General features: G+C 45.6%; 3 protein-coding genes across 4 annotated transcripts in view; all 3 read right to left on the bottom strand.

Annotated features, from left to right (window-relative positions):
• LOC117736032 (dematin-like) overlaps positions 1 to 6,117 on the bottom strand; it is a 28,245-nt gene extending 22,128 nt beyond the window's left edge. The window contains exon 1 of one of the 2 annotated variants that reach the window (XM_034541038.1): positions 6,036 to 6,117. The gene's annotated coding sequence lies outside the window, so the exon portion shown is untranslated. The remainder of the gene's footprint in view (positions 1 to 6,035) is intronic. The other variant, XM_034541039.1, reaches the window with a different exon arrangement.
• A 9,451-nt stretch (positions 6,118 to 15,568) lies between these two features.
• Positions 15,569 to 22,093, bottom strand: rsph14 (radial spoke head 14 homolog). Its single transcript, XM_034541044.1, has 6 exons — positions 21,860 to 22,093; positions 21,121 to 21,223; positions 18,987 to 19,105; positions 18,462 to 18,693; positions 16,887 to 17,023; positions 15,569 to 15,894 (listed from the first exon to the last, which is right to left on the bottom strand). Exons 1-6 carry the CDS (start codon positions 22,032 to 22,034, stop codon positions 15,626 to 15,628), a joined length of 1,035 nt encoding a protein of 344 aa, XP_034396935.1. The 5' UTR covers positions 22,035 to 22,093; the 3' UTR covers positions 15,569 to 15,625.
• A 534-nt stretch (positions 22,094 to 22,627) lies between these two features.
• On the bottom strand, positions 22,628 to 25,441 carry srp19 (signal recognition particle 19). The gene is made up of 5 exons (XM_034541058.1): positions 25,259 to 25,441; positions 24,541 to 24,616; positions 24,070 to 24,141; positions 23,878 to 23,986; positions 22,628 to 22,948 (listed from the first exon to the last, which is right to left on the bottom strand). The coding sequence occupies exons 1-5, from the start codon at positions 25,294 to 25,296 to the stop codon at positions 22,818 to 22,820; spliced, it is 426 nt and encodes a 141-aa protein (XP_034396949.1). The 5' UTR covers positions 25,297 to 25,441; the 3' UTR covers positions 22,628 to 22,817.
• Positions 25,442 to 25,466: the final 25 nt, after the last annotated feature.

Genomic DNA, 25,466 nt, shown 5'->3' with positions numbered 1-25,466 from the left:
TCTGTCATGTCTGTCATGTCTGTCATGTCTGTCATGTCTGTCCTGGTCCTGTCTGTTATGTCTGTCCTGTCTGTCCTGTCTGTCATGTCTGTCCTGTCTGTCCTGTCTGTCACGTCTGTCCTGTCTGCCATGTCTGTCCTGGTCCTGTCTGTCATGTCTGTCATGTCTGTCATGTCTGTCCTGGTCCTGTCTGTTATGTCTGTCATGTCTGTCATGTCTGTCATGTCTGTCATGTCTGTCCTGGTCCTGTCTGTTATGTCTGTCCTGTCTGTCCTGTCTGTCATGTCTGTCCTGTCTGTCCTGTCTGTCACGTCTGTCCTGTCTGCCATGTCTGTCCTGGTCCTGTCTGTCATGTCTGTCATGTCTGTCATGTCTGTCATGTCTGTCCTGGTCCTGTCTGTTATGTCTGTCCTGTCTGTCCTGTCTGTCCTGTCTGTCCTGTCTGTCATGTCTGTCACGTCTGTCCTGTCTGTTATGTCTGTCCTGTCTGTCCTGTCTGTCCTGTCTGTCTCTGGGGACAGATCATTACTGTCTAATGGCTCCTGGTGATCAATAGTCTGATCAATAAGAGAGGAATCAGGTTTCAGTTCCTCAGTCAGATGAGACGGAGAGGAAGCTGCTGCTCAGCTCCAGGTACATGTAAGCAAGTATATATTTTGTGTATATATATATATATATATATATATATATATATATATATATATATATATATATATTATCAGGCCACATGAATATATTAATATATTCGTAATAATATTTATCCTCCTCCGTTATCTCATAACATGACATGTTTGTTCAGGCTCTCGTTCAGCAGATCTGTAAATCTGCCGGCACCGGACATAACTCAGAGGCATGCTGGGAGATATCCAAAGGGTTGCTAGGCTACCGCGCCCAGCCGTCCAATCGGCTGTCAGAAATGTGGGAGAGACAAAGAGAGAGACGCTGCACTAAAATAGACCTCCCACTATCAGACCACCCTGACACACAGAGTGTGTTTTAATACAACACACACACACACACACTGCAGTGTTCACAGTCTCAGGTAAACCCCACCCGGCTGCACCGACTGGGAAGATAAATCAATCTCAAGCTCATTCCTGCCCCTCAGATTTCATAGAGAATTCACCCAGGACTACAATTCCCAGAACCCCCAGAGTGGAGGTCTCTGTCAGCTGCTGGTGGAGCGTAGGAGGAGAGAGTGAGAGTGAAAGAGTGAGTCACACTCTTCATCATTCAGTTTATCATAAACATTCATCATCATCACATAAAGGAACTCTTCATCATTCAGTTTATCATAAACATTCACATGTGTACTCAAGTACCTTGACTGTGTACTCAAGTACCTTGACTGTGTACTCAAGTACCTTGACTGTGTACTAAAGTACCTTGACTGTGTACTCAAGTACCTTGACTGTGTACTAAAGTACCTTGACTGTGTACTCAAGTACCTTGACTGTGTACTAAAGTACCTTGACTGTGTACTCAAGTACCTTGACTGTGTACTAAAGTACCTTGACTGTGTACTCAAGTACCTTGACTGTGTACTCAAGTACCTTGACTGTGTACTAAAGTACCTTGACTGTGTACTCAAGTACCTTGACTGTGTACTAAAGTACCTTGACTTTGTACACAAGTACCTTGACTGTGTACTAAAGTACCTTGACTGTGTACTAAAGTACCTTGACTTTGTACACAAGTACCTTGACTGTGTACTAAAGTACCTTGACTGTGTACTAAAGTACCTTGACTGTGTACTCAAGTACCTTGACTGTGTACTCAGGTACCTTGACTGTGTACTAAAGTACCTTGACTGTGTACTCAGGTACCTTGACTGTGTACACAAGTACCTTGACTGTGTACTCAAGTACCTTGACTGTGTACTAAAGTACCTTGACTGTGTACTCAAGTACCTTGACTGTGTACTCAAGTACCTTGACTGTGTACTAAAGTACCTTGACTGTGTACTCAAGTACCTTGACTGTGTACTAAAGTACCTTGACTTTGTACACAAGTACCTTGACTGTGTACTAAAGTACCTTGACTGTGTACTAAAGTACCTTGACTGTGTACTCAAGTACCTTGACTGTGTACTCAGGTACCTTGACTGTGTACTAAAGTACCTTGACTGTGTACTCAGGTACCTTGACTGTGTACTAAAGTACCTTGACTTTGTACACAAGTACCTTGACTGTGTACTAAAGTACCTTGACTGTGTACTCAAGTACCTTGACTGTGTACTAAAGTACCTTGACTTTGTACACAAGTACCTTGACTGTGTACTAAAGTACCTTGACTGTGTACTAAAGTACCTTGACTTTGTACACAAGTACCTTGACTGTGTACTAAAGTACCTTGACTGTGTACTAAAGTACCTTGACTGTGTACTCAGGTACCTTGACTGTGTACTAAAGTACCTTGACTTTGTACACAAGTACCTTGACTGTGTACTAAAGTACCTTGACTGTGTACTCAAGTACCTTGACTGTGTACTAAAGTACCTTGACTTTGTACACAAGTACCTTGACTGTGTACTAAAGTACCTTGACTGTGTACTCAGGTACCTTGACTGTGTACTAAAGTACCTTGACTGTGTACTCAGGTACCTTGACTGTGTACTAAAGTACCTTGACTGTGTACTAAAGTACCTTGACTGTGTACTCAGGTACCTTGACTGTGTACTAAAGTACCTTGACTGTGTACTCAGGTACCTTGACTGTGTACTAAAGTACCTTGACTGTGTACTCAGGTACCTTGACTGTGTACTCAGGTACCTTGACTGTGTACTAAAGTACCTTGACTGTGTACTAAAGTACCTTGACTGTGTACTAAAGTACCTTGACTGTGTACTAAAGTACCTTGACTGTGTACTGTGACTTTCTTCTTCTCTCTTTGTTGTTGATTTCACTGAAGAGGTCGTTAGTGAAGGTCAGCGCATCTCTACAGGAAACACACACACACACACACACACACACACAGACACAGACACACACACACACACACACACACACACACACACACACACACAGACACAGACACACACACACACACACACACACACACACACACACACACACACACACACGCGTTATCTGGCCTCACAGCATGTGACCACACCCAGCCGGTCGACATCACAACTTTTTAAGAAGTCGTGACGTTCTGATTGACAGTTTATTTAATTTACTCTCCTTTCCTTCACTGTCTCCTCTTTTCTTTCCTTCACTGCCTCCTCTTTCCTTTCCTTCACTGTCTCCTCTTTTCTTTCCTTCACTGCCTCCTCTTTTCTTTCCTTCACTGTCTCCTCTTTCCTTTCCTTCACTGTCTCCTCTTTTCTTTCCTTCACTGCCTCCTCTTTTCTTTCCTAACTGCCTCCTCTTTCCTTTCCTAACTGCCTCCTCTTTTCTTTCCTTCACTGTCTCCTCTTTCCTTTCCTTCACTGTCTCCTCTTTTCTTTCCTTCACTGCCTCCTCTTTTCTTTCCTAACTGCCTCCTCTTTCCTTTCCTAACTGCCTCCTCTTTTCTTTCCTAACTGCCTCCTCTTTCCTTTCCTTCACTGCCTCCTCTTTCCTTTCCTAACTGCCTCCTCTTTTCTTTCCTAACTGCCTCCTCTTTCCTTTCCTAACTGCCTCCTCTTTTCTTTCCTAACTGCCTCCTCTTTCCTTTCCTAACTGCCTCCTCTTTCCTTTCCTAACTGCCTCCTCTTTTCTTTCCTTCACTGCCTCCTCTTTCCTTTCCTTCACTGCCTCCTCTTTTCTTTCCTTCACTGCCTCCTCTTTTCTTTCCTTCACTGCCTCCTCTTTTCTTTCCTCTTTTCTTTCCTAACTGCCTCCTCTTTCCTTTCCTTCACTGTCTCCTCTTTTCTTTCCTAACTGCCTCCTCTTTCCTTTCCTTCACTGCCTCCTCTTTTCTTTCCTAACTGCCTCCTCTTTCCTTTCCTAACTGCCTCCTCTTTCCTTTCCTAACTGCCTCCTCTTTCCTTTCCTAACTGCCTCCTCTTTCCTTTCCTAACTGCCTCCTCTACCCCCTGCTGCTCTCAGAGATAAGAGCTGAGGCCTCCTGCTGAACTAGAAACAAACCAAATCCACCAAAAGTCCATAGACCCTGGTCCCCCTTCAGGCCCTGGTCCCCCTTCAGACCCTGGTCCCCCTTCAGGCCCTGGTCCCCCTTCAGGCCCTGGTCCCCCTTCAGACTGCCCCACGATGGTCTCTAGGAGAGCCCAGCTTTAGGAGGTGGAACCAACAACCTGCTGAAGCTGCTCTTGTGTAACCATGGCGATGACTCACGGCCACAAATAGAGAGAGCAAGTGCTGCTGAGGCGTTCAGGGACCGCAGGACAACACAGTGCTCCATCAACAGCTGTTCAGGGAACGGACCAATCAGAGCTGGGGACCAGTAATACCACTGTGTACAAATACTAGGTTACAGTAAAGTACTAATACCACTGTGTACAAATACTAATATACAGTAAAGTACTAATACCACTGTGTAAAAATACTAAAATACAGTAAAGTACTAATACCACTGTGTACAAATACTAATATACAGTAAAGTACTAATACCACTGTGTACAAATACTAGGTTACAGTAAAGTACTAATACCACTGTGTACAAATACTAATATACAGTAAAGTACTAATACCACTGTGTATAAATACCAGTTTATAGTAAAATACTAATACTAATACTCACTCACACACACACAGACACAGACACACACACACACACACACAGACACAGACACACACACACAGACACATACAGACACACACATACACAGACACACACACACACACACACACAGACACACACACACGCACACACACAGACACACACACACAGACACACACACAGACACACACACAGACAAACGTACACACATACACACATACACAGACACACGTACACACATACACACACACATACACACACACACACACACACACAGGTTTGTTCTAGACTCAGCAGCTTTAGGTCACATGAGGTTGTGACCTTTGACCTCCAGCAGGTAACAGACTATAAACTATAACTTCATGACTTTAGGTCCTGAACTCAAACGGGTACACAAGTATCTGTAAAAATACTTCAAGTACCAAAGTAAAAGTATTCAGTAGGCAGAACGGCTCCTTTCACAGTGTATTGTTGTTGTTGTTGTTGTTGTTGTTGTTGTGTTGTAGAGTAGTAGTAGTACTGCTTCATGTCAGACTGTCAGATACACATAGTGCAGTAAAAGTACAACATGTATAAAGTATTTTAAATGGTATCATAGACTTGAACGTATATTCGTTGCCTTCCATCAGGCTCTGTGTACATTTACTACAAAGATTACACACGAGGGGAGGCCAGATGGAGGGGGGGGGAGGGGGGGGGGGTTACATAAAACCATCTTAATCCGCCCTCCATCCTCGTCTCCTCCGTCCTCGTCTCCTCCGTCCTCGTCTCCTCCATCCTCTCCTCCGCGGTGTGCTCACCTCAGCAGCTCTTACGTAATAACTTCAGAGCACCATAGACATATAGACATGTTCTCTGCCCCGCAGTGACGCACCGCAGCCCGGCGTGTGACAGCGCCGGCTCCCCGGATAAGGTCGACCGCAGCCGGGGAGGGTCTGACCAGAGTCCCGCTAGAATACAGCACTTCATCTCACCGGTAACCAAACAGTATTATATGTATATGTATATATATATATACACGTGTGTATATATATATATACATATAATACTGTGCGCACGTCACCTTAATCCAAACTTCATACAGCAGTTTCGCGGCACATTAATAATATTAACATATTAATGATATTAATATATTCATTATAATTATAATATGAATATAATAATACTATTTGTATCATATTTCTGAAGCTTAACGATATTATATTAAACCGATGGAGTTTTGTATTGGTGCGTGTTGTCGTGGCACGCGCATGCACGGTGCGGGATAATAACGCTTCTCTAATGTTCCACATCGGGACTTCCGGGTCGGGTTATCACAAGTGATGCGTGTGCGCGGCCGCACGCGCACAAACACGTCGGGAGGCTCTTACCTGCGTGTTGTTGGTCTCCGTCAGCAGCTCCGACCCGACTGAGCCGCGCACATGCGCGCCTCCCAGATATAGAGCGGGGGCGCGCGAGAGGGGGCGCATCCCCGTGTCTGTAGCAGTGTGTCTCTCTCTAGACCAGTCCATTACCTCTCTATGTCTCTCTCTCTCTAGACCAGTCCATTACCTCTCTATGTCTCTCTCTCTCTAGACCAGTCCATTACCTCTCTATGTCTCTCTCTCTCTAGACCAGTCCATTACCTCTCTATGTCTCTCTCTCTCTAGACCAGTCCATTACCTCTCTATGTCTCTCTCTCTCTAGACCAGTCCATTACCTCTCTATGTCTCTCTCTCTCTAGACCAGTCCATTACCTCTCTATGTCTCTCTCTCTCTAGACCAGTCCATTACCTCTCTATGTCTCTCTCTCTCTAGACCAGTCCATTACCTCTCTATGTCTCTCTCTCTCTAGACCAGTCCATTACCTCTCTATGTCTCTCTCTCTCTAGACCAGTCCATTACCTCTCTATGTCTCTCTCTCTCTAGACCAGTCCATTACCTCTCTATGTCTCTCTCTCTCTAGACCAGTCCATTACCTCTCTCTCTCTCTCTCTCTCTAGACCAGTCCATTACCTCTCTATGTCTCTCTCTCTATCTAGACCAGTCCATTACCTCTCTATGTCTCTCTCTCTCTAGACCAGTCCATTACCTCTCTATGTCTCTCTCTCTCTAGACCAGTCCATTACCTCTCTATGTCTCTCTCTCTATAGACCAGTCCATTACCTCTCTATGTCTCTCTCTCTATAGACCAGTCCATTACCTCTCTATGTCTCTCTCTCTATAGACCAGTCCATTACCTCTCTATGTCTCTCTCTCTCTAGACCAGTCCATTACCTCTCTATGTCTCTCTCTCTATAGACCAGTCCATTACCTCTCTATGTCTCTCTCTCTAGACCAGTCCATTACCTCTCTATGTCTCTCTCTCTCTCTCTCTAGACCAGTCCATTACCTCTCTATGTCTCTCTCTCTTTAGACCAGTCCATTACCTCTCTATGTCTCTCTCTCTCTAGACCAGTCCATTACCTCTCTATGTCTCTCTCTCTCTAGACCAGTCCATTACCTCTCTATGTCTCTCTCTCTTTAGACCAGTCCATTACCTCTCTATGTCTCTCTCTCTAGACCAGTCCATTACCTCTCTATGTCTCTCTCTCTAGACCAGTCCATTACCTCTCTATATCTCTCTCTCTCTCTAGACCAGTCCATTACCTCTCTATGTCTCTCTCTCTCTAGACCAGTCCATTACCTCTCTATGTCTCTCTCTCTAGACCAGTCCATTACCTCTCTATGTCTCTCTCTCTCTCTAGACCAGTCCATTACCTCTCTATGTCTCTCTCTCTCTAGACCAGTCCATTACCTCTCTATGTCTCTCTCTCTCTCTAGACCAGTCCATTGCCTCTCTATGTCTCTCTCTCTCTAGACCAGTCCATTACCTCTCTATGTCTCTCTCTCTCTAGACCAGTCCATTACCTCTCTATGTCTCTCTCTCTCTCTAGACCAGTCCATTGCCTCTCTATGTCTCTCTCTCTCTAGACCAGTCCATTACCTCTCTGTCTCTCTCTCTAGACCAGTCCATTACCTCTCTATGTCTCTCTCTCTCTCTAGACCAGTCCATTACTCTCTATGTCTCTTTCTCTCTCTCTAGACCAGTCCATTACCTCTCTATGTCTCTTTCTCTCTCTCTAGACCAGTCCATTACCTCTCTATGTCTCTCTCTCTCTCTCTGGACCAGTCCATTACCTCTCTATGTCTCTCTCTCTAGACCAGTCCGTTACCTCTCTATGTCTCTCTCTCTCTAGACCAGTCCATTACCTCTCTATGTCTCTCTCTCTCTAGACCAGTCCATTACCTCTCTATGTCTCTCTCTCACTAGACCAGTCCATTACCTCTCTATGTCTCTCTCTCTAGACCAGTCCATTACCTCTCTATGTCTCTCTCTCTAGACCAGTCTGTTACCTCTCTATGTCTCTCTCTCTCTAGACCAGTCCATTACCTCTCTATGTCTCTCTCTCTCTAGACCAGTCCATTACCTCTCTATGTCTCTCTCTCTCTAGACCAGTCCATTACCTCTCTATGTCTCTCTCTCTCTCTAGACCAGTCCATTACCTCTCTATGTCTCTCTCTCTCTCTAGACCAGTCCATTGCCTCTCTATGTCTCTCTCTCTCTAGACCAGTCCATTACCTCTCTATGTCTCTTTCTCTCTCTCTAGACCAGTCCATTACCTCTCTATGTCTCTCTCTCTCTCTAGACCAGTCCATTACCTCTCTATGTCTCTTTCTCTCTCTCTAGACCAGTCCATTACCTCTCTATGTCTCTTTCTCTCTCTCTAGACCAGTCCATTACCTCTCTATGTCTCTCTCTCTCTCTCTGGACCAGTCCATTACCTCTCTATGTCTCTCTCTCTCTCTGGACCAGTCCATTACCTCTCTATGTCTCTTTCTCTCTCTCTAGACCAGTCCATTACCTCTCTATGTCTCTCTCTCTCTAGACCAGTCCATTACCTCTCTATGTCTCTCTCTCTCTCTCTAGACCAGTCCATTACCTCTCTATGTCTCTCTCTCTAGACCAGTCCATTACCTCTCTATGTCTCTCTCTCTTTAGACCAGTCCATTACCTCTCTATGTCTCTCTCTCTCTAGACCAGTCCATTACCTCTCTATGTCTCTCTCTCTCTTTAGACCAGTCCATTGCCTCTCTATGTCTCTCTCTCTCTAGACCAGTCCATTACCTCTCTATGTCTCTTTCTCTCTCTCTAGACCAGTCCATTACCTCTCTATGTCTCTCTCTCTCTCTAGACCAGTCCATTACCTCTCTATGTCTCTTTCTCTCTCTCTAGACCAGTCCATTACCTCTCTATGTCTCTTTCTCTCTCTCTAGACCAGTCCATTACCTCTCTATGTCTCTCTCTCTCTCTCTAGACCAGTCCATTACCTCTCTATGTCTCTCTCTCTCTCTGGACCAGTCCATTACCTCTCTATGTCTCCTTCTCTCTCTCTAGACCAGTCCATTACCTCTCTATGTCTCTCTCTCTCTCTCTAGACCAGTCCATTACCTCTCTATGTCTCTCTCTCTCTCTAGACCAGTCCATTACCTCTCTATGTCTCTCTCTCTAGACCAGTCCATTACCTCTCTATGTCTCTCTCTCTAGACCAGTCCATTACCTCTCTGTCTCTTTCTCTCTCTCTAAACCAGTCCATTACCTCTCTATGTCTCTCTCTCTCTCTAGACCAGTACATTACCTCTCTATGTATCTCTCTCTCTCTCTCTAGACCAGTACATTACCTCTCTATGTATCTCTCTCTCTCTCTCTCTAGACCAGTACATTACCTCTCTATGTATCTCTCTCTCTCTCTTTAGACCAGTCCATTACCTCTCTATGTCTCTCTCTCTCTCTCACTAGACCCGTCCATTACCTCTCTATGTCTCTCTCTCTCTAGACCAGTCCATTACCTCTCTATGTCTCTCTCTCTAGACCAGTCCGTTACCTCTCTATGTCTCTCTCTCTCTAGACCAGTCCATTACCTCTCTATGTCTCTCTCTCACTAGACCAGTCCATTACCTCTCTATGTCTCTCTCTCTAGACCAGTCCATTACCTCTCTATGTCTCTCTCTCTAGACCAGTCCGTTACCTCTCTATGTCTCTCTCTCTCTAGACCAGTCCGTTACCTCTCTATGTCTCTCTCTCTAGACCAGTCCATTACCTCTCTATGTCTCTCTCTCTAGACCAGTCCATTACCTCTCTATTTCTCTCTCTCTCTAGACCAGTCCATTACCTCTCTATGTCTCTCTCTCTCTAGACCAGTCCATTACCTCTCTATGTCTCTCTCTCTAGACCAGTCCATTACCTCTCTATCTCTCTCTCTCTCTCTAGACCAGTCCATTACCTCTCTATGTCTCTCTTTCTAGACCAGTCCATTACCTCTCTATGTCTCTCTCTCTCTAGACCAGTCCATTACCTCACTATGTCTCTCTCTCTAGACCAGTCCATTACCTCTCTATGTCTCTCTCTCTCTAGACCAGTCCATTACCTCTCTATGTCTCTCTCTCTCTCTCTAGACCAGTCCATTACCTCTCTATGTCTTTATCTCTCTCTAGACCAGTCCATTACCTCTCTATGTCTCTCTCTCTCTCTAGACCAGTCCATTACCTCTCTATGTCTCTCTCTCTAGACCAGTCCATTACCTCTCTATGTCTCTCTCTCTCTAGACCAGTCCATTACCTCTCTATGTCTCTCTCTCTAGACCAGTCCATTACCTCTCTATGTCTCTCTCTCTCTAGACCAGTCCATTACCTCTCTATGTCTCTCTCTCTCTCTCTAGACCAGTCCATTACCTCTCTATGTCTCTCTCTCTCTAGACCAGTCCATTACCTCTCTATGTCTTTATCTCTCTCTAGACCAGTCCATTACCTCTCTATGTCTCTCTCTCTCTCTAGACCAGTCCATTACCTCTCTATGTCTCTCTCTCTAGACCAGTCCATTACCTCTCTATGTCTCTCTCTCTCTAGACCAGTCCATTACCTCTCTATGTCTCTCTCTCTAGACCAGTCCAATACCTCTCTATGTCTCTCTCTCTCTCTAGACCAGTCCATTACCTCTCTATGTCTCTCTCTCTCTCTCTAGACCAGTCCATTACCTCTCTATGTCTCTCTCTCTCTCTGGACCAGTCCATTACCTCTCTATGTCTCTTTCTCTCTCTCTAGACCAGTCCATTACCTCTCTATGTCTCTCTCTCTCTCTCTAGACCAGTCCATTACCTCTCTATGTCTCTCTCTCTCTCTAGACCAGTCCATTACCTCTCTATGTCTCTCTCTCTAGACCAGTCCATTACCTCTCTATGTCTCTCTCTCTAGACCAGTCCATTACCTCTCTATGTCTCTCTCTCTAGACCAGTCCATTACCTCTCTATGTCTCTCTCTCTCTAGACCAGTCCATTACCTCTCTATGTCTCTCTCTCTAGACCAGTCCATTACCTCTCTATGTCTCTCTCTCTCTCTCTAGACCAGTACATTACCTCTCTATGTATCTCTCTCTCTCTCTCTAGACCAGTACATTACCTCTCTATGTCTCTCTCTCTCTCTAGACCAGTACATTACCTCTCTATGTATCTCTCTCTCTCTCTCTAGACCAGTACATTACCTCTCTATGTATCTCTCTCTCTCTCTTTAGACCAGTCCATTACCTCTCTATGTCTCTCTCTCTCTCACTAGACCAGTCCATTACCTCTCTATGTCTCTCTCTCTAGACCAGTCCATTACCTCTCTATGTCTCTCTCTCTAGACCAGTCCGTTACCTCTCTATGTCTCTCTCTCTCTAGACCAGTCCATTACCTCTCTATGTCTCTCTCTCACTAGACCAGTCCATTACCTCTCTATGTCTCTCTCTCTAGACCAGTCCATTACCTCTCGATGTCTCTCTCTCTAGACCAGTCCGTTACCTCTCTATGTCTCTCTCTCTAGACCAGTCCATTACCTCTCTATGTCTCTCTCTCTAGACCAGTCCATTACCTCTCTATGTCTCTCTCTCTCTAGACCAGTCCATTACCTCTCTATGTCTCTCTCTCTCTAGACCAGTCCATTACCTCTCTATGTCTCTCTCTCTAGACCAGTCCATTACCTCTCTATGTCTCTCTCTCTCTCTCTAGACCAGTCCATTACCTCTCTATGTCTCTCTCTCTCTAGACCAGTCCATTACCTCACTATGTCTCTCTCTCTAGACCAGTCCATTACCTCTCTATGTCTCTCTCTCTCTAGACCAGTCCATTACCTCACTATGTCTCTCTCTCTAGACCAGTCCATTACCTCTCTATGTCTCTCTCTCTCTAGACCAGTCCATTACCTCTCTATGTCTCTCTCTCTCTCTCTAGACCAGTCCATTACCTCTCTATGTCTTTATCTCTCTCTAGACCAGTCCATTACCTCTCTATGTCTCTCTCTCTCTTTCTAGACCAGTCCATTACCTCTCTATGTCTCTCTCTCTCTCTAGACCAGTCCATTACCTCTCTATGTCTCTCTCTCTAGACCAGTCCATTACCTCTCTATGTCTCTCTCTCTAGACCAGTCCATTACCTCTCTATGTCTCTCTCTCTCTAGACCAGTCCATTACCTCTCTATGTCTCTCTCTCTCTCTAGACCAGTCCATTACCTCTCTATGTCTCTCTCTCTCTCTCTAGACCAGTCCATTACCTCTCTATGTCTTTATCTCTCTCTAGACCAGTCCATTACCTCTCTATGTCTCTCTCTCTCTCTCTAGACCAGTCCATTACCTCTCTATGTCTCTCTCTCTCTCTCTAGACCAGTCCATTACCTCTCTATGTCTTTATCTCTCTCTAGACCAGTCCATTACCTCTCTATGTCTCTCTCTCTCTCTCTAGACCAGTCCATTACCTCTCTATGTCTTTATCTCTCTCTAGACCAGTCCATTACCTCTCTATGTCTCTCTCTCTCTCTCTAGACCAGTCCATTACCTCTCTATGTCTCTCTCTCTCTCTCTAGACCAGTCCATTACCTCTCTATGTCTTTATCTCTCTCTAGACCAGTCCATTACCTCTCTATTTCTCTCTCTCTCTCTCTAGACCAGTCCATTACCTCTCTATGTCTTTATCTCTCTCTAGACCAGTCCATTACCTCACTATGTCTCTCTCTCTAGACCAGTCCATTACCTCTCTATGTCTCTCTCTCTAGACCAGTCCATTACCTCTCTATGTCTCTCTCTCTCTAGACCAGTCCATTACCTCTCTATGTCTCTCTCTCTAGACCAGTCCAATACCTCTTTATGTCTCTCTCTCTCTAGACCAGTCCATTACCTCTCTATGTCTTTATCTCTCTCTAGACCAGTCCATTACCTCTCTATGTCTCTCTCTCTCTCTAGACTAGTCCATTACCTCTCTATGTCTCTCTCTCTAGACCAGTCCATTACCTCTCTATGTCTCTCTCTCTCTAGACCAGTCCATTACCTCTCTATGTCTCTCTCTCTAGACCAGTCCAATACCTCTTTATGTCTCTCTCTCTCTAGACCAGTCCATTACCTCTCTATGTCTTTATCTCTCTCTAGACCAGTCCATTACCTCTCTATGTCTCTCTCTCTCTAGACTAGTCCATTACCTCTCTATGTCTCTCTCTCTAGACCAGTCCATTACCTCTCTATGTCTCTCTCTCTCTAGACCAGTCCATTACCTCTCTATGTCTCTCTCTCTCTCTAGACCAGTCCATTACCTCTCTATGTCTCTCTCTCTCTTTAGACCAGTCCATTACCTCTCTATGTCTCTCTCTCTCTCTCTAGACCAGTACATTACCTCTCTATGTATCTCTCTCTCTCTCTCTAGACCAGTCCATTACCTCTCTATGTCTCTCTCTTTAGACCAGTCCATTACCTCTCTGTCTCTCTCTCTAGACCAGTACATTACCTCTCTATGTCTCTCTCTCTCTCTAGACCAGTCCATTACCTCTCTATGTCTCTCTCTCTCTCTCTCTAGACCAGTCCATTACCTCTCTGTCTTTCTCTCTCTCTAGACCAGTACATTACCTCTCTATGTATCTCTCTCTCTTTAGACCAGTCCATTACCTCTCTGTCTCTCTCTCTAGACCAGTCCATTACCTCTCTATGTCTCTCTCTCTCTCTCTAGACCAGTCCATTACCTCTCTATGTCTCTCTCTCTAGACCAGTCCATTACCTCTCTATGTCTCTCTCTCTAGACCAGTCCATTACCTCTCTATGTCTCTCTCTCTCTAGACCAGTCCATTACCTCTCTATGTCTCTCTCTCTAGACCAGTCCATTACCTCTCTATGTCTCTCTCTCTAGACCAGTCCATTACCTTTCTATGTCTCTCTCTCTCTAGACCAGTCCATTACCTCTCTATGTTTCTCTCTCTAGACCAGTACATTACCTATATGTCTCTCTCTCTAGACCAGTCCATTACCTCTCTATGTCTCTCTCTCTAGACCAGTCCATTACCTCTCTATGTCTCTCTCTCTAGACCAGTCCATTGCCTCTCTATGTCTCTCTCTCTCCCTATAAATTATATTTCATAATGTATCATATTAAATGGTGTTATATTACGTATTTATTATGTAATAGATCCGGTTCGGGAGTCTCGGGATCGCCTCTCTGCTGTTTGCGGATGATGTGGTCCTGTTTGCCTCCTCGGACCGTGACCTCCAGCATTCACTGGGGCGTTTTGCAGCCGAGTGCGAAGCGGCAGGGATGAGAGTTAGCACCTCCAAATCTGAGGCCATGGTGCTCTGCCGTAAACCGGCGGATTGCTCCCTCCAGGTGGGGGCAAACTGCCTACCCCAAGCGAAGGAGTTCAAGTATCTCGGGGTCTTGTTCACGAGTGAGGGTAAGGTGGAGCGGGAGGTCGACAGGCGGATCGGTGCGGCTGCAGCAGTAAAACAGGCGCTGTACCGGTCCGTCTTGGTGAAGAGGGAGCTGAGCCGGAAGGCAAAGCTCTCCATTTACTGGTCGGTCTACGTTCCAACCCTCACCTATGGTCACGAACTCTGGGTCGTGACCGAAAGAACGAGATCTGGGATACAAGCGGCCGAAATGAGCTTCCTCCGTAGGGTGGCCGGGCTCAGCCTTAGAGATAGGGTAAGGAGCTCGGACATCAGGGGGGAGCTCGGAGTCGAGTCGCTGCTCCTTCGTGTCCAAAGGAGTCAGCTGAGGTGGTTCATCTAGTCAGGATGCCTCCTGGACGCCTCCCATTAGAGGTTTTCCGGGCACGTCCAACTGGTAGGAGGCCCCGGGGAAGACCGAGGACACGCTGGAGGGATTATATCTCCCGGCTGGCCTTGGAACGCCTCGGGATCCCCCAGAATGAGCTGGAAAGTGCTGCGGGTGAGAGGGAAGCCTGGGTCGGCCTGCTGAACCTGCTGCCACCGCGACCCGACCCCGGATAAGATAATGGATGAATCTCGTTGATTTTACTGTCAAAGAATAAACTTCATTCGTCCTCCTCCTCTCCTCTCCCTCTCCTCCGCCTCCTCCTCCTCTCCTCCTCTCCTCCTCCTCCTCCTCCTCCTGTCCTCCTCCTCTCCTCTCCTCCTCTCCTCCTCTCCTCCTAAAGAACAGATCCGATGGCCTTAATTTGAGTGTGTTCATTGAGAGCAGCAGGTCAGAAGCCTGAATGGGGCTCAAGCTGTGGCCCGCGGCCCTAAAGAGGTTTCATCTTATTTTAGTTTGTGTCGTTTTATATTATATGAAAAATACAATTAATTATAATGTTTTGTATGCGATCTACATGTTTCGTATTAATTTATTAAATACTGTAATTTCAGAGCTGACGATCCAAAAAAATAAAACTCTTCCTGCTGATTTCTTCTTCATCTGATGTTGAGGATCTTTGTCTCTTTGAACTGAGTTCAGTTCTTCTTCTACTAAACTAAAGAACATGTTAGAGACCTCCTACAAAATAAAAGACTTACTTAATGAACTCCCACGATGCAACAGAGGCAAGTCATTGACTAATAATAATAATACATAAGCAATAAATAATAATCATTGTTTATTAGGGCACTGTTCTAGAGGTCAGAGGTCACCGGCTCTCAGGGGGTCCAGGTGACGACCCTGACGGCGGTCTGAGCGGCCCGCCGGATGTCCTGGTCCTCCTCCGCCGCCCCGCTCCTCCTCACCAGCAGGGGGAGCTGCTTCAGCAGGAGGCTGCGGCCGGCCGGAGCCTCGGCCAGCACCAACAGAGCCCTCAGGGAGTACATGACCAGGGCCTTCCTCCTCCTCCTCTCCTCCTCCTCTTCCTCTCTGGACACCAGGCCGAGGAGCACGGGGACCACGTTCAGGTCCAGACATCGCTGCTTACCTACAACCGATTGGTCAAGAGGAGTCACATGGTGCGTTTAAGGTGGTAGGAGGAGTCACATGGTGCGTTTAAGGTGGTCAAGAGGAGTCACATGGTGCATTTAAGGTAGTAGGAGGAGTCACATGGTGCGTTTAAGGTGGTCAAGAGGAGTCACATGGTGCGTTTAAGGTGGTCAAGAGGAGTCACATGGTGCGTTTAAGGTGGTCAAGAGGAGTCACATGGTGCGTTTAAGGTGGTAGGAGGAGTCACATGGTGCGTTTAAGGTGGTAGGAGGAGTCACATGGTGCATTTAAGGTGGTAGGAGGAGTCACATGGTGCGTTTAAGGTGGTCAAGAGGAGTCACATGGTGCGTTTAAGGTGGTCAAGAGGAGTCACATGGTGCGTTTAAGGTGGTAGGAGGAGTCACATGGTGCGTTTAAGGTGGTCAAGAGGAGTCACATGGTGCATTTAAGGTGGTAGGAGGAGTCACATGGTGCGTTTAAGGTGGTCAAGAGGAGTCACATGGTGCGTTTAAGGTGGTAGGAGGAGTCACATGGTGCGTTTAAGGTGGTAGGAGGAGTCACATGGTGCGTTTAAGGTGGTCAAGAGGAGTCACATGGTGCGTTTAAGGTGGTCAAGAGGAGTCACATGGTGCATTTAAGGTAGTAGGAGGAGTCACATGGTGCATTTAAGGTGGTCAAGAGGAGTCACATGGTGCGTTTAAGGTGGTCAAGAGGAGTCACATGGTGCATTTAAGGTAGTAGGAGGAGTCACATGGTGCGTTTAAGGTGGTCAAGAGGAGTCACATGGTGCGTTTAAGGTGGTCAAGAGGAGTCACATGGTGCGTCAACTATGTCTCCCAGGGTGCATTTCACCAACAAACATCGGATCTTTAGCTCAAGAAACTGGCATCATGGGTATTGTAGTCTTTTGAGCCGGTCCTTTTTTACGGCTCATTTACAGCGAGGGGGAAATACTTCATGGTGTGTATTTGTGTATTTGTGTACTTGTACCTGCGGTGTTGATCCCGGTGTACATGATGACTCCGGCGGCGTTGGCCTGAACCTCCACGTTTGCGTCCTGCAGCAGGTCGACCAGGACAGGAAGTAGCGCCTCCTCACACACCTGCCGCCTCCCGTCCTCACACACACTGAAACCAGCAGAGTGGATTGTTTGAGGTTAGTAAGGGTTGAACCACTAAAGGAGTTGAAGTGTTTAGTACAAGATGAACCACTGAAGGAGTTGAAGTGTTTAGGACAAGATGAACCACTGAAGGAGTTGAAGTGTTTAGTACAAGATGAACCACTAAAGGAGTTGAAGTGTTTAGGACAAGATGAACCACTGAAGGAGTTGAAGTGTTTAGGACAAGATGAACCACTGAAGGAGTTGAAGTGTTTAGTACAAGATGAACCACTAAAGGAGTTGAAGTGTTTAGTACAAGATGAACCACTAAAGGAGTTGAAGTGTTTAAGACAAGATGAACCACTAAAGGAGTTGAAGTGTTTAAGACAAGATGAACCACTAAAGGAGTTGAAGTGTTTAGTACAAGATGAACCACTGAAGGAGTTGAAGTGTTTAAGACAAGATGAACCACTAAAGGAGTTGAAGTGTTTAGGACAAGATGAACCACTAAAGGAGTTGAAGTGTTTAAGACAAGATGAACCACTGAAGGAGTTGAAGTGTTTAGTACAAGATGAACCACTAAAGGAGTTGAAGTGTTTAAGACAAGATGAACCACTGAAGGAGTTGAAGTGTTTAGGACAAGATGAACCACTAAAGGAGTTGAAGTGTTTAGGACAAGATGAACCACTAAAGGAGTTGAAGTGTTTAAGACAAGATGAACCACTGAAGGAGTTGAAGTGTTTAGGACAAGATGAACCACTAAAGGAGTTGAAGTGTTTAGGACAAGATGAACCACTAAAGGAGTTGAAGTGTTTAGGACAAGATGAACCACTAAAGGAGTTGAAGTGTTTAAGACAAGATGAACCACTGAAGGAGTTGAAGTGTTTAGTACAAGATGAACCACTGAAGGAGTTGAAGTGTTTAGTACAAGTTGAACCACTGAAGGAGTTGAAGTGTTTAGTACAAGTTGAACCACTAAAGGAGTTGAAGTGTTTAGGACAAGATGAACCACTGAAGGAGTTGAAGTGTTTAGTACAAGTTGAACCACTGAAGGAGTTGAAGTGTTTAAGACAAGATGAACCACTAAAGGAGTTGAAGTGTTTAAGACAAGATGAACCACTAAAGGAGTTGAAGTGTTTAGGACAAGATGAACCACTGAAGGAGTTGAAGTGTTTAGTACAAGATGAACCACTAAAGGAGTTGAAGTGTTTAAGACAAGATGAACCACTAAAGGAGTTGAAGTGTTTAAGACAAGATGAACCACTAAAGGAGTTGAAGTGTTTAAGACAAGATGAACCACTAAAGGAGTTGAAGTGTTTAGGACAAGATGAACCACTAAAGGAGTTGAAGTGTTTAAGACAAGATGAACCACTGAAGGAGTTGAAGTGTTTAGTACAAGTTGAACCACTGAAGGAGTTGAAGTGTTTAGTACAAGTTGAACCACTAAAGGAGTTGAAGTGTTTAACCTGAGGGCCATCAGAGCTCCAGCCGCCTCCCTGCGGATGTTTGGGGAGCGATGGGAGAGTTTGCGTCCCAGCAGCGAGACGCCGTCCGAGGCCAGAGCGGGCAGAGCGTCCAGCCTGGAGCAGGACCTGATGGTGGAGAGGAGCAGCACCTCCTCCTCCTCCTCATGCGCCTCCTCATGCTCTTTGAGCTTCAGCATCAGTTTAGGAACCAGAGTCAGCAGAGCTTCGGCACCTGCAGGGATTTCATCTCAATACTTATCATAGTATTGATCTGTGATCAGAGAAGATGAACCTTTATTAATCCCCAGAGAGGAAAGTACAACGAGTACTTCTCCTACCGTGTACTCATGTTGAACACAGAGTACAAGTACACTGTGTTCAACATGTTTTATGAAATACATTATATATATTTCTTTGATATTATAAAAGAAGTTCAGCTGAAAACACATTTGAAAAGGAAATAACAATATGAATGTGATGCTTCAGATTAGTAGAACATGTATCACGGTGATCAGGTGAGGTCACCTGCAGGCAGCAGAGCGAGGTGGTTCAGCACGCCGTGGACACGCCTCCTGCAGGAGGAGGAGGAGTCGTCCAGCAGCTGAGACAGAGGAGGCAGGAGGGAGGAGGCCAGCAGGGCCTGTCTGCAGGAGGGGCAACAGCTGTGTTATACCGCCACCTGCTGGAGGCACCAAGGACTACAAACAGTACTACAAACAGGACCCAAGGACTACAAACAGGACTACTAACAGGACTACAAACAGGACTACAAACAGTACTACAAACAGTACTACAAACAGGACCCAAGGACTACAAACAGGACTACAAACAGGACTACAAACAGGAACTACAAACAGGACTAAAAACAGGACTACAAACAGGGCCCAAGGACTACAAACAGGACTACAAACAGTACTACAAACAGGACCCAAGGACTACAAACAGGACTACAAACAGGACTACAAACAGGAACTACAAACAGGACTAAAAACAGGACTACAAACAGGGCCCAAGGACTACAAACAGGACTACAAACAGTACTACAAACAGGACTACAAACAGGACCCAAGGACTACAAACAGGACTACTAACAGGACTACAAACAGGACTACAAACAGGACTACAAACAGTACTACAAACAGGACTACAAACAGTACTACAAACAGGACTACAAACAGGACCCAAGGACTACAAACAGGACTACAAACAGTACTACAAACAGTACTACAAACAGGACCCAAGGACTACAAACAGGACTACTAACAGGACTACAAACAGTACTACAAACAGGACCCAAGGACTACAAACAGGACTACAAACAGGAACTACAAACAGGACTACAAACAGGATTACAAACAGGACCCAAGGACTACAAACAGGACTACAAACAGTACTACAAACAGGACCCAAGGACTACAAACAGGACTACAAACAGTACTACAAACAGTACTACAAACAGGACCCAAGGACTACAAACAGGACTACAAACAGGACTACGAACAGGAACTACAAACAGGACTACAAACAGGACCCAAGGACTACAAACAAGACTACAAACATGACTACAAAAGGAACTACAAACAGGAACTACAAACAGGACTACAAACAGTACTACAAACAGGACCCAAGGACTACAAACAGTACTACAAACAGGACCCAAGGACTACAAACAGTACTACAAACAGGACTACAAACTGTACTACAAACAGTACTACAAACAGGACCCAAGGACTACAAACAGGACTACAAACAGGAACTACAAACAGGACTACAAACAGGACCCAAGGACTACAAACAAGACTACAAACAGGACTACAAAAGGAACTACAAACAGGACCCAAGGACTACAAACAGGACTACAAACAGGGACTACAAACAGGACTACAAACAGGACTACAAACAGTACTACAAACAGGACCCAAGGACTACAAACAGGAACTACAAACAGGACCCACAAACAGGACCCAAGGACTACAAACAGTACTACAAAAGGAACTACAAACAGGACCCAAGGACTACAAACAGTACTACTAACAGGACTACAAACAGGACTACAAACAGTACTACAAACAGGACCCAAGGACTACAAACAGGACTACAAACAGGACTACGAACAGGAACTACAAACAGGACTACAAACAGGACCCAAGGACTACAAACAAGACTACAAACATGACTACAAAAGGAACTACAAACAGGAACTACAAACAGGACTACAAACAGTACTACAAACAGGACCCAAGGACTACAAACAGGACTACAAAAGGAACTACAAACAGGACCCAAGGACTACAAACAGTACTACAAACAGGACCCAAGGACTACTAACAGGACTACAAACAGGACTACAAACAGTACTACAAACAGTACTACAAACAGGACCCAAGGACTACAAACAGGACTACAAACAGGACTACAAACAGTACTACAAACAGGACCCAAAGACTACAAACAGGACTACAAACAGGAACTACAAACAGGACTACAAACAGGAACTACAAACAGGACCCAAGGACTACAAACAGTACTACAAACAGGACTACAAAAGGAACTACAAACAGGACTACAAAAGGAACTACAAACAGGACCCAAGGACTACAAACAGGACTACAAACAGGACCCAAGGACTACAAACAGGACTACAAACATGTCTGTCTACCTGCCGATACTATGGGAGGTCAGCAGGTGAAGCAGCTCGCATGTTTTTGTTCTGACTGAAGAATCTTCATCTTTAAACAAAACTTTCAGCTGCTCTAGAAAACCTGCAGAACAACAAGGAGGAGAAAGAGGAGGAGGAGAAGAACAAAGAGGACGACGAGGAGAAGAAGGAGGTTGAAGAGGAGGAGGAGAAGAACAAGGAGGAGGAGGAGGAGGAGGAGGAGCGGAAGAAGAAGGAGGCGGGAGAGGAGGAGGAGGAGAAGGAGAAGAAGGAGGAGGCGGAAGAGGAGGAGGAGGAGGAGGAGGAGGAGAAGAAGGAAGAGGCGGAAGAGGAGGAGAAAAGGGAGAAGGAGGAGAAGGAGAAGAAGGAGGAGGAGAAAAGGGAGAAGGAGAAGAAGGAGAAGGAGGAGGAGAAAAGGGAGAAGGAGGAGAAGGAGAAGGAGGAGAAAAGGAGAAGGAGGAGGAGAAGGAGGCGGCAGAGGAGGAGGAGGAGGAGGAGGAGAAGAGGGAGGAGAAAAGGGAGAAGGAGGAGGAGAAGGAGGAAAAGGAGAAGAAGGAGGAGGAGGAGAAGGAAGGAGACATCAGCCCTCTGTAGATTTTCTTTTTCCTCTAAATGTAGAATAAAGTAAATGTCATTATTTTATAATATAACTGTACATTATAATTGTAATAATACATTATATTTATATTATAATATATTATTATAATTATATATAAATCTATATATGCAGGTGCGTCACCCCCGTGGGCGGTCTGCTGGATCCGCTCCGGGTCGTGGATCAGGTCGCAGAGAGAAGCCAGAGCCCGGAGCCTCGTGCCGGTCTCTGGCTGAAGAAGTTCCCCGAACAGCTGCGGCACGGCCCGCCGGCCGAAGGCCACCGGAGCCCGGGTCGGGTCTATGGAAGCACCGGCCATCCGCCCGGTTCAAGAGGACCGGAAGCAACGTGCGGGTGAAGAAATGCAGGAAACACCGTCGCCTGGCAACCGTAAACCGGAAAACGACGTCACTTCCGGAGTATGTAAACATCAGGAGCCAATTGAAACATATGTTGGTAAAGCAACAAATATTAAAGACATCCAGAATATCTCAAACATTAAAAAAAGATCTGACAATTAAAAGAACATTAAATACAATGAAATTCATATTCAAACACGAAGTATTTACATTCATATCATTGAGATTTGACATCCAGAAATCCACATCAGTTTAAATTTAGATGATTTAAGAAACACAAAAAAACGGTTTAAGAACATATTTATATTTATTAATAACGTGGGTTTTATTTTCATGAATATTATTTAAATATTAATAAACTCTACGTTTCCAAAGTGACGATTGGATCTCAACTTCAAACATCCGGGCAGTTGATCCGGAGCTGGTTTTCACACCAATCAGGTCCAGTTTAGTATTAAACCAGCGCTGGTCCTGGTCCTGGTCCTGGTCCTGGTCTGAAGAAGCGAACTCCTAAACCGTGACTGTATTTACATTGAAAGCTCCTGACGACATGTTTCTTTGAGAAGTGAACTTGTTTATTGGTCTTGTGGAGGAAACTAAATAAAGACCTGAGAGGCGTTCAGGGACCATCAATGGAAACATAAACAGTTAAAGAGGAAACATCAAGAAAACTGCCTCTTCAGATTCTGACCTCATATTTAAAATGAATTATAAAAAAGGAAAAAAAGTTAATTTCTTTGCGTCTATTTCTTCTTCTTCTTGCTCTTCTTTCCTCCTTCTCCCTGCTGAGAGCTGGCGTCTCCTCCTCCACTCTTCTGGGTCCTCGTCTTGAGTTTAGGGATCATCTCTGCTACATAGAACATCACGTCTTTACCTGAAGGAACCGACACAAACATCACGCATCTGAGTGACCTGTCAATCACCTTGTAGCCCCGCCCTAAAGCATCCCCTGCTTTATGGTCTGTTTGACTCTAAAAGACCATAATTTACTAAATGAACATCACGCTGTATTGAAGAAGACTTGAAACTAGAGATTGAGACCAAAAACTAATGTTTACAATGTTTACTGAGGGAATACATCAAGAGAAGTAGAGTCATTTATACAGACTTCTATACAACCAGAGGAGTCGCCCCCTGGTGGTCAGGAGAGAGAATGCAGCTTTAACACATGAAGCATAGACTTCTATACAACCAGAGGAGTCGCCCCCTGGTGGTCAGTAGAGAGAATGCAGCTTTAACACATGAAGCATAGACTTCTATACAACCAGAGGAGTCGCCCCCTGGTGGTCAGGAGAGAGAATGCAGTTTTAACACATGAAGCACAGACTTCTATACAACCAGAGGAGTCACCCCCTGGTGGTCAGTAGAGAGAATGCAGCTTTAACACATGAAGCATAGACTTCTATACAACCAGAGGAGTCGCCCCCTGGTGGTCAGGAGAGAGAATGCAGCTTTAACACATGAAGCATAGACTTCTATACAACCAGAGGAGTCGCCCCCTGGTGGTCAGGAGAGAGAATGCAGCTTTAAAACATGAAGCATAGACTTCTATACAACCAGAGGAGTCGCCCCCTGGTGGTCAGGAGAGAGAATGCAGCTTTGACACATGAAGCATAGACTTCTATACAACCAGAGGAGTCGCCCCCTGGTGGTCAGGAGAGAGAATGCAGCTTTAACACATGAAGCATAGACTTCTATACAACCAGAGGAGTCGCCCCCTGGTGGTCAGGAGAGAGAATGCAGCTTTAACACATGAAGCGTAGACTTCTATACAACCAGAGGAGTCTCCTGGTCAGGACTTACGGGACGTGAACTTCTCCAGACAGAAGCTCCCGTCTTCCTGCTTCACCTGAACTCTGACTCGACCTCTGAACTGGACGTCTCTGTTCCACTCTCTGGGGTGCATTTTGTTCTGGAAGACACACATTTTCATATATAAATATAATGTAATCCTTTTCACTGAGTGACTCCTCCTCCTCCTCCTCCTCCTCTCACCTCCACGTAGACGTTCATCCCGGCGGCCGTCAGCACGTCTCTGATCTCGGCACATGACGGGTTCTCCACCGCCTGCAGACACACGACAGCGTCTCAGTGTCATGCGACTACGATTCTACTGTGTTTCAGTTACAGGGACGTCCGGTGCATCAAAGTGAGCGCACCTCATTTCAACCCAACTTTTCACAATAAAAGCCCTGGATGTCAACACTAATGGGTCGTTCACACCAAACGGGTTGCGAATGTTTCTCGCGAGTAGCTCCCATGCAAAGTATTTATTCCGTGGTGGATGAAGGAAGTTATAAATGTTTTTATGGAGACAAGCCACGCCCCCTTTTCGCAACTGGTTGCGAAAGACAAATTAACACAACTTGACTGGCGAGTAAAGCGCGTTTGGTGTGAACGCAGCATCAGTGTTCACCAGCAGCTGGTTTAAAGGTGGAGAAACCAAAGTGTAAGAGATGGAGGAACCTTCTCTGATGGGATCCTCCGTCCTTCAGCCAGAGTCTTCTTACTGTTGATGTAGATCGGGTAGAGGCAGATGAACCTGGAACACACACACACACACACACACACACACACACACACACACACACACACACACACACACACACACACACACACACACACACACACACACACACACACACACACACACACACACACACACACACACACACACACACACACACGAAGTTGGATCGAGATATTGATTAAAGGAGCTTGATACACGTCATGCTAAGGAAAACAACCACACGCCAGACTACGTCACAAAGACACATTCACATTGTACAGTTGCTTTGTCAGATTTAGTAAAACGGGTCTTTATATCTTTATATTACCCATAAAGTGCTTTAGTGGTAAACGGGATTAATTCAGCTCAACGGTTAATCGTGTTTACGACAGTTAACCTCACTTACGTCACTTCCACAATCCCTCTCTTTCAAAACATAAACGCCCCAAAAGGTATATTTGTGTTTGTATTAACAGCTAAAAACCCAAATGTAAAGCCGCCGGATGAAGAGCGGCCCTTAAAGAGCGACGTGTTCGCGACAGAAACTATGAACAAGTGCGCAAGAGTTACACTTAAAATATGAACATCTTCTACACGGGTTCCTCAACATGTTAGCTTTAGCTTAGCATAGCCTAGCCTAGCGGCGCTAACAGGCGAGCTCGCGCCAGAACTCGCCTCTCTTTGTCGGCGGGGTTCTGGGTCAGATGAGCCATGTTCGGTCGGTCCGGTCCGGTCGAGTCTCAGCCGGATAAAACGACTCACGACACGGATTCACTGCCGTAAAACACGCCGCCATACGGCTGCTGCACATGCGCAGTGACCGGCTGTGTCATCTTCTTCTTCTTCCTGTTGGACTACAAACTAACGTGTGAGGGCCATTCCG

This window comes from Cyclopterus lumpus, chromosome 9 (assembly GCF_009769545.1).
Source record: "Cyclopterus lumpus isolate fCycLum1 chromosome 9, fCycLum1.pri, whole genome shotgun sequence".
Taxonomy (NCBI): domain Eukaryota; kingdom Metazoa; phylum Chordata; class Actinopteri; order Perciformes; family Cyclopteridae; genus Cyclopterus; species Cyclopterus lumpus.
This window is presented reverse-complemented; position numbering and strand designations above follow the sequence as displayed.

Excerpts from the sequence above, each read along its gene's own strand:
- rsph14 (XM_034541044.1), bottom strand. The coding sequence starts at position 22,034 with ATGGCCGGTGCTTCCATAGACCCGACCCGGGCTCCGGTGGCCTTCGGC. Across the intron at positions 21,224-21,859 it reads CCAGCAGACCGCCCACGGGG|GTTTTCTAGAGCAGCTGAAA; the intron begins GTGACGCACCTG and ends GTTGTTCTGCAG. Across the intron at positions 17,024-18,461 it reads GGAGCTCTGATGGCCCTCAG|TGTGTGTGAGGACGGGAGGC; the intron begins GTTAAACACTTC and ends TGCTGGTTTCAG.
- srp19 (XM_034541058.1), bottom strand. The coding sequence starts at position 25,296 with ATGGCTCATCTGACCCAGAACCCCGCCGACAAAGAGAG. Across the intron at positions 24,142-24,540 it reads GGAGGATCCCATCAGAGAAG|GCGGTGGAGAACCCGTCATG; the intron begins GTTCCTCCATCT and ends GTGTGTCTGCAG. Across the intron at positions 22,949-23,877 it reads TCTGGAGAAGTTCACGTCCC|GTAAAGACGTGATGTTCTAT; the intron begins GTAAGTCCTGAC and ends CGGTTCCTTCAG.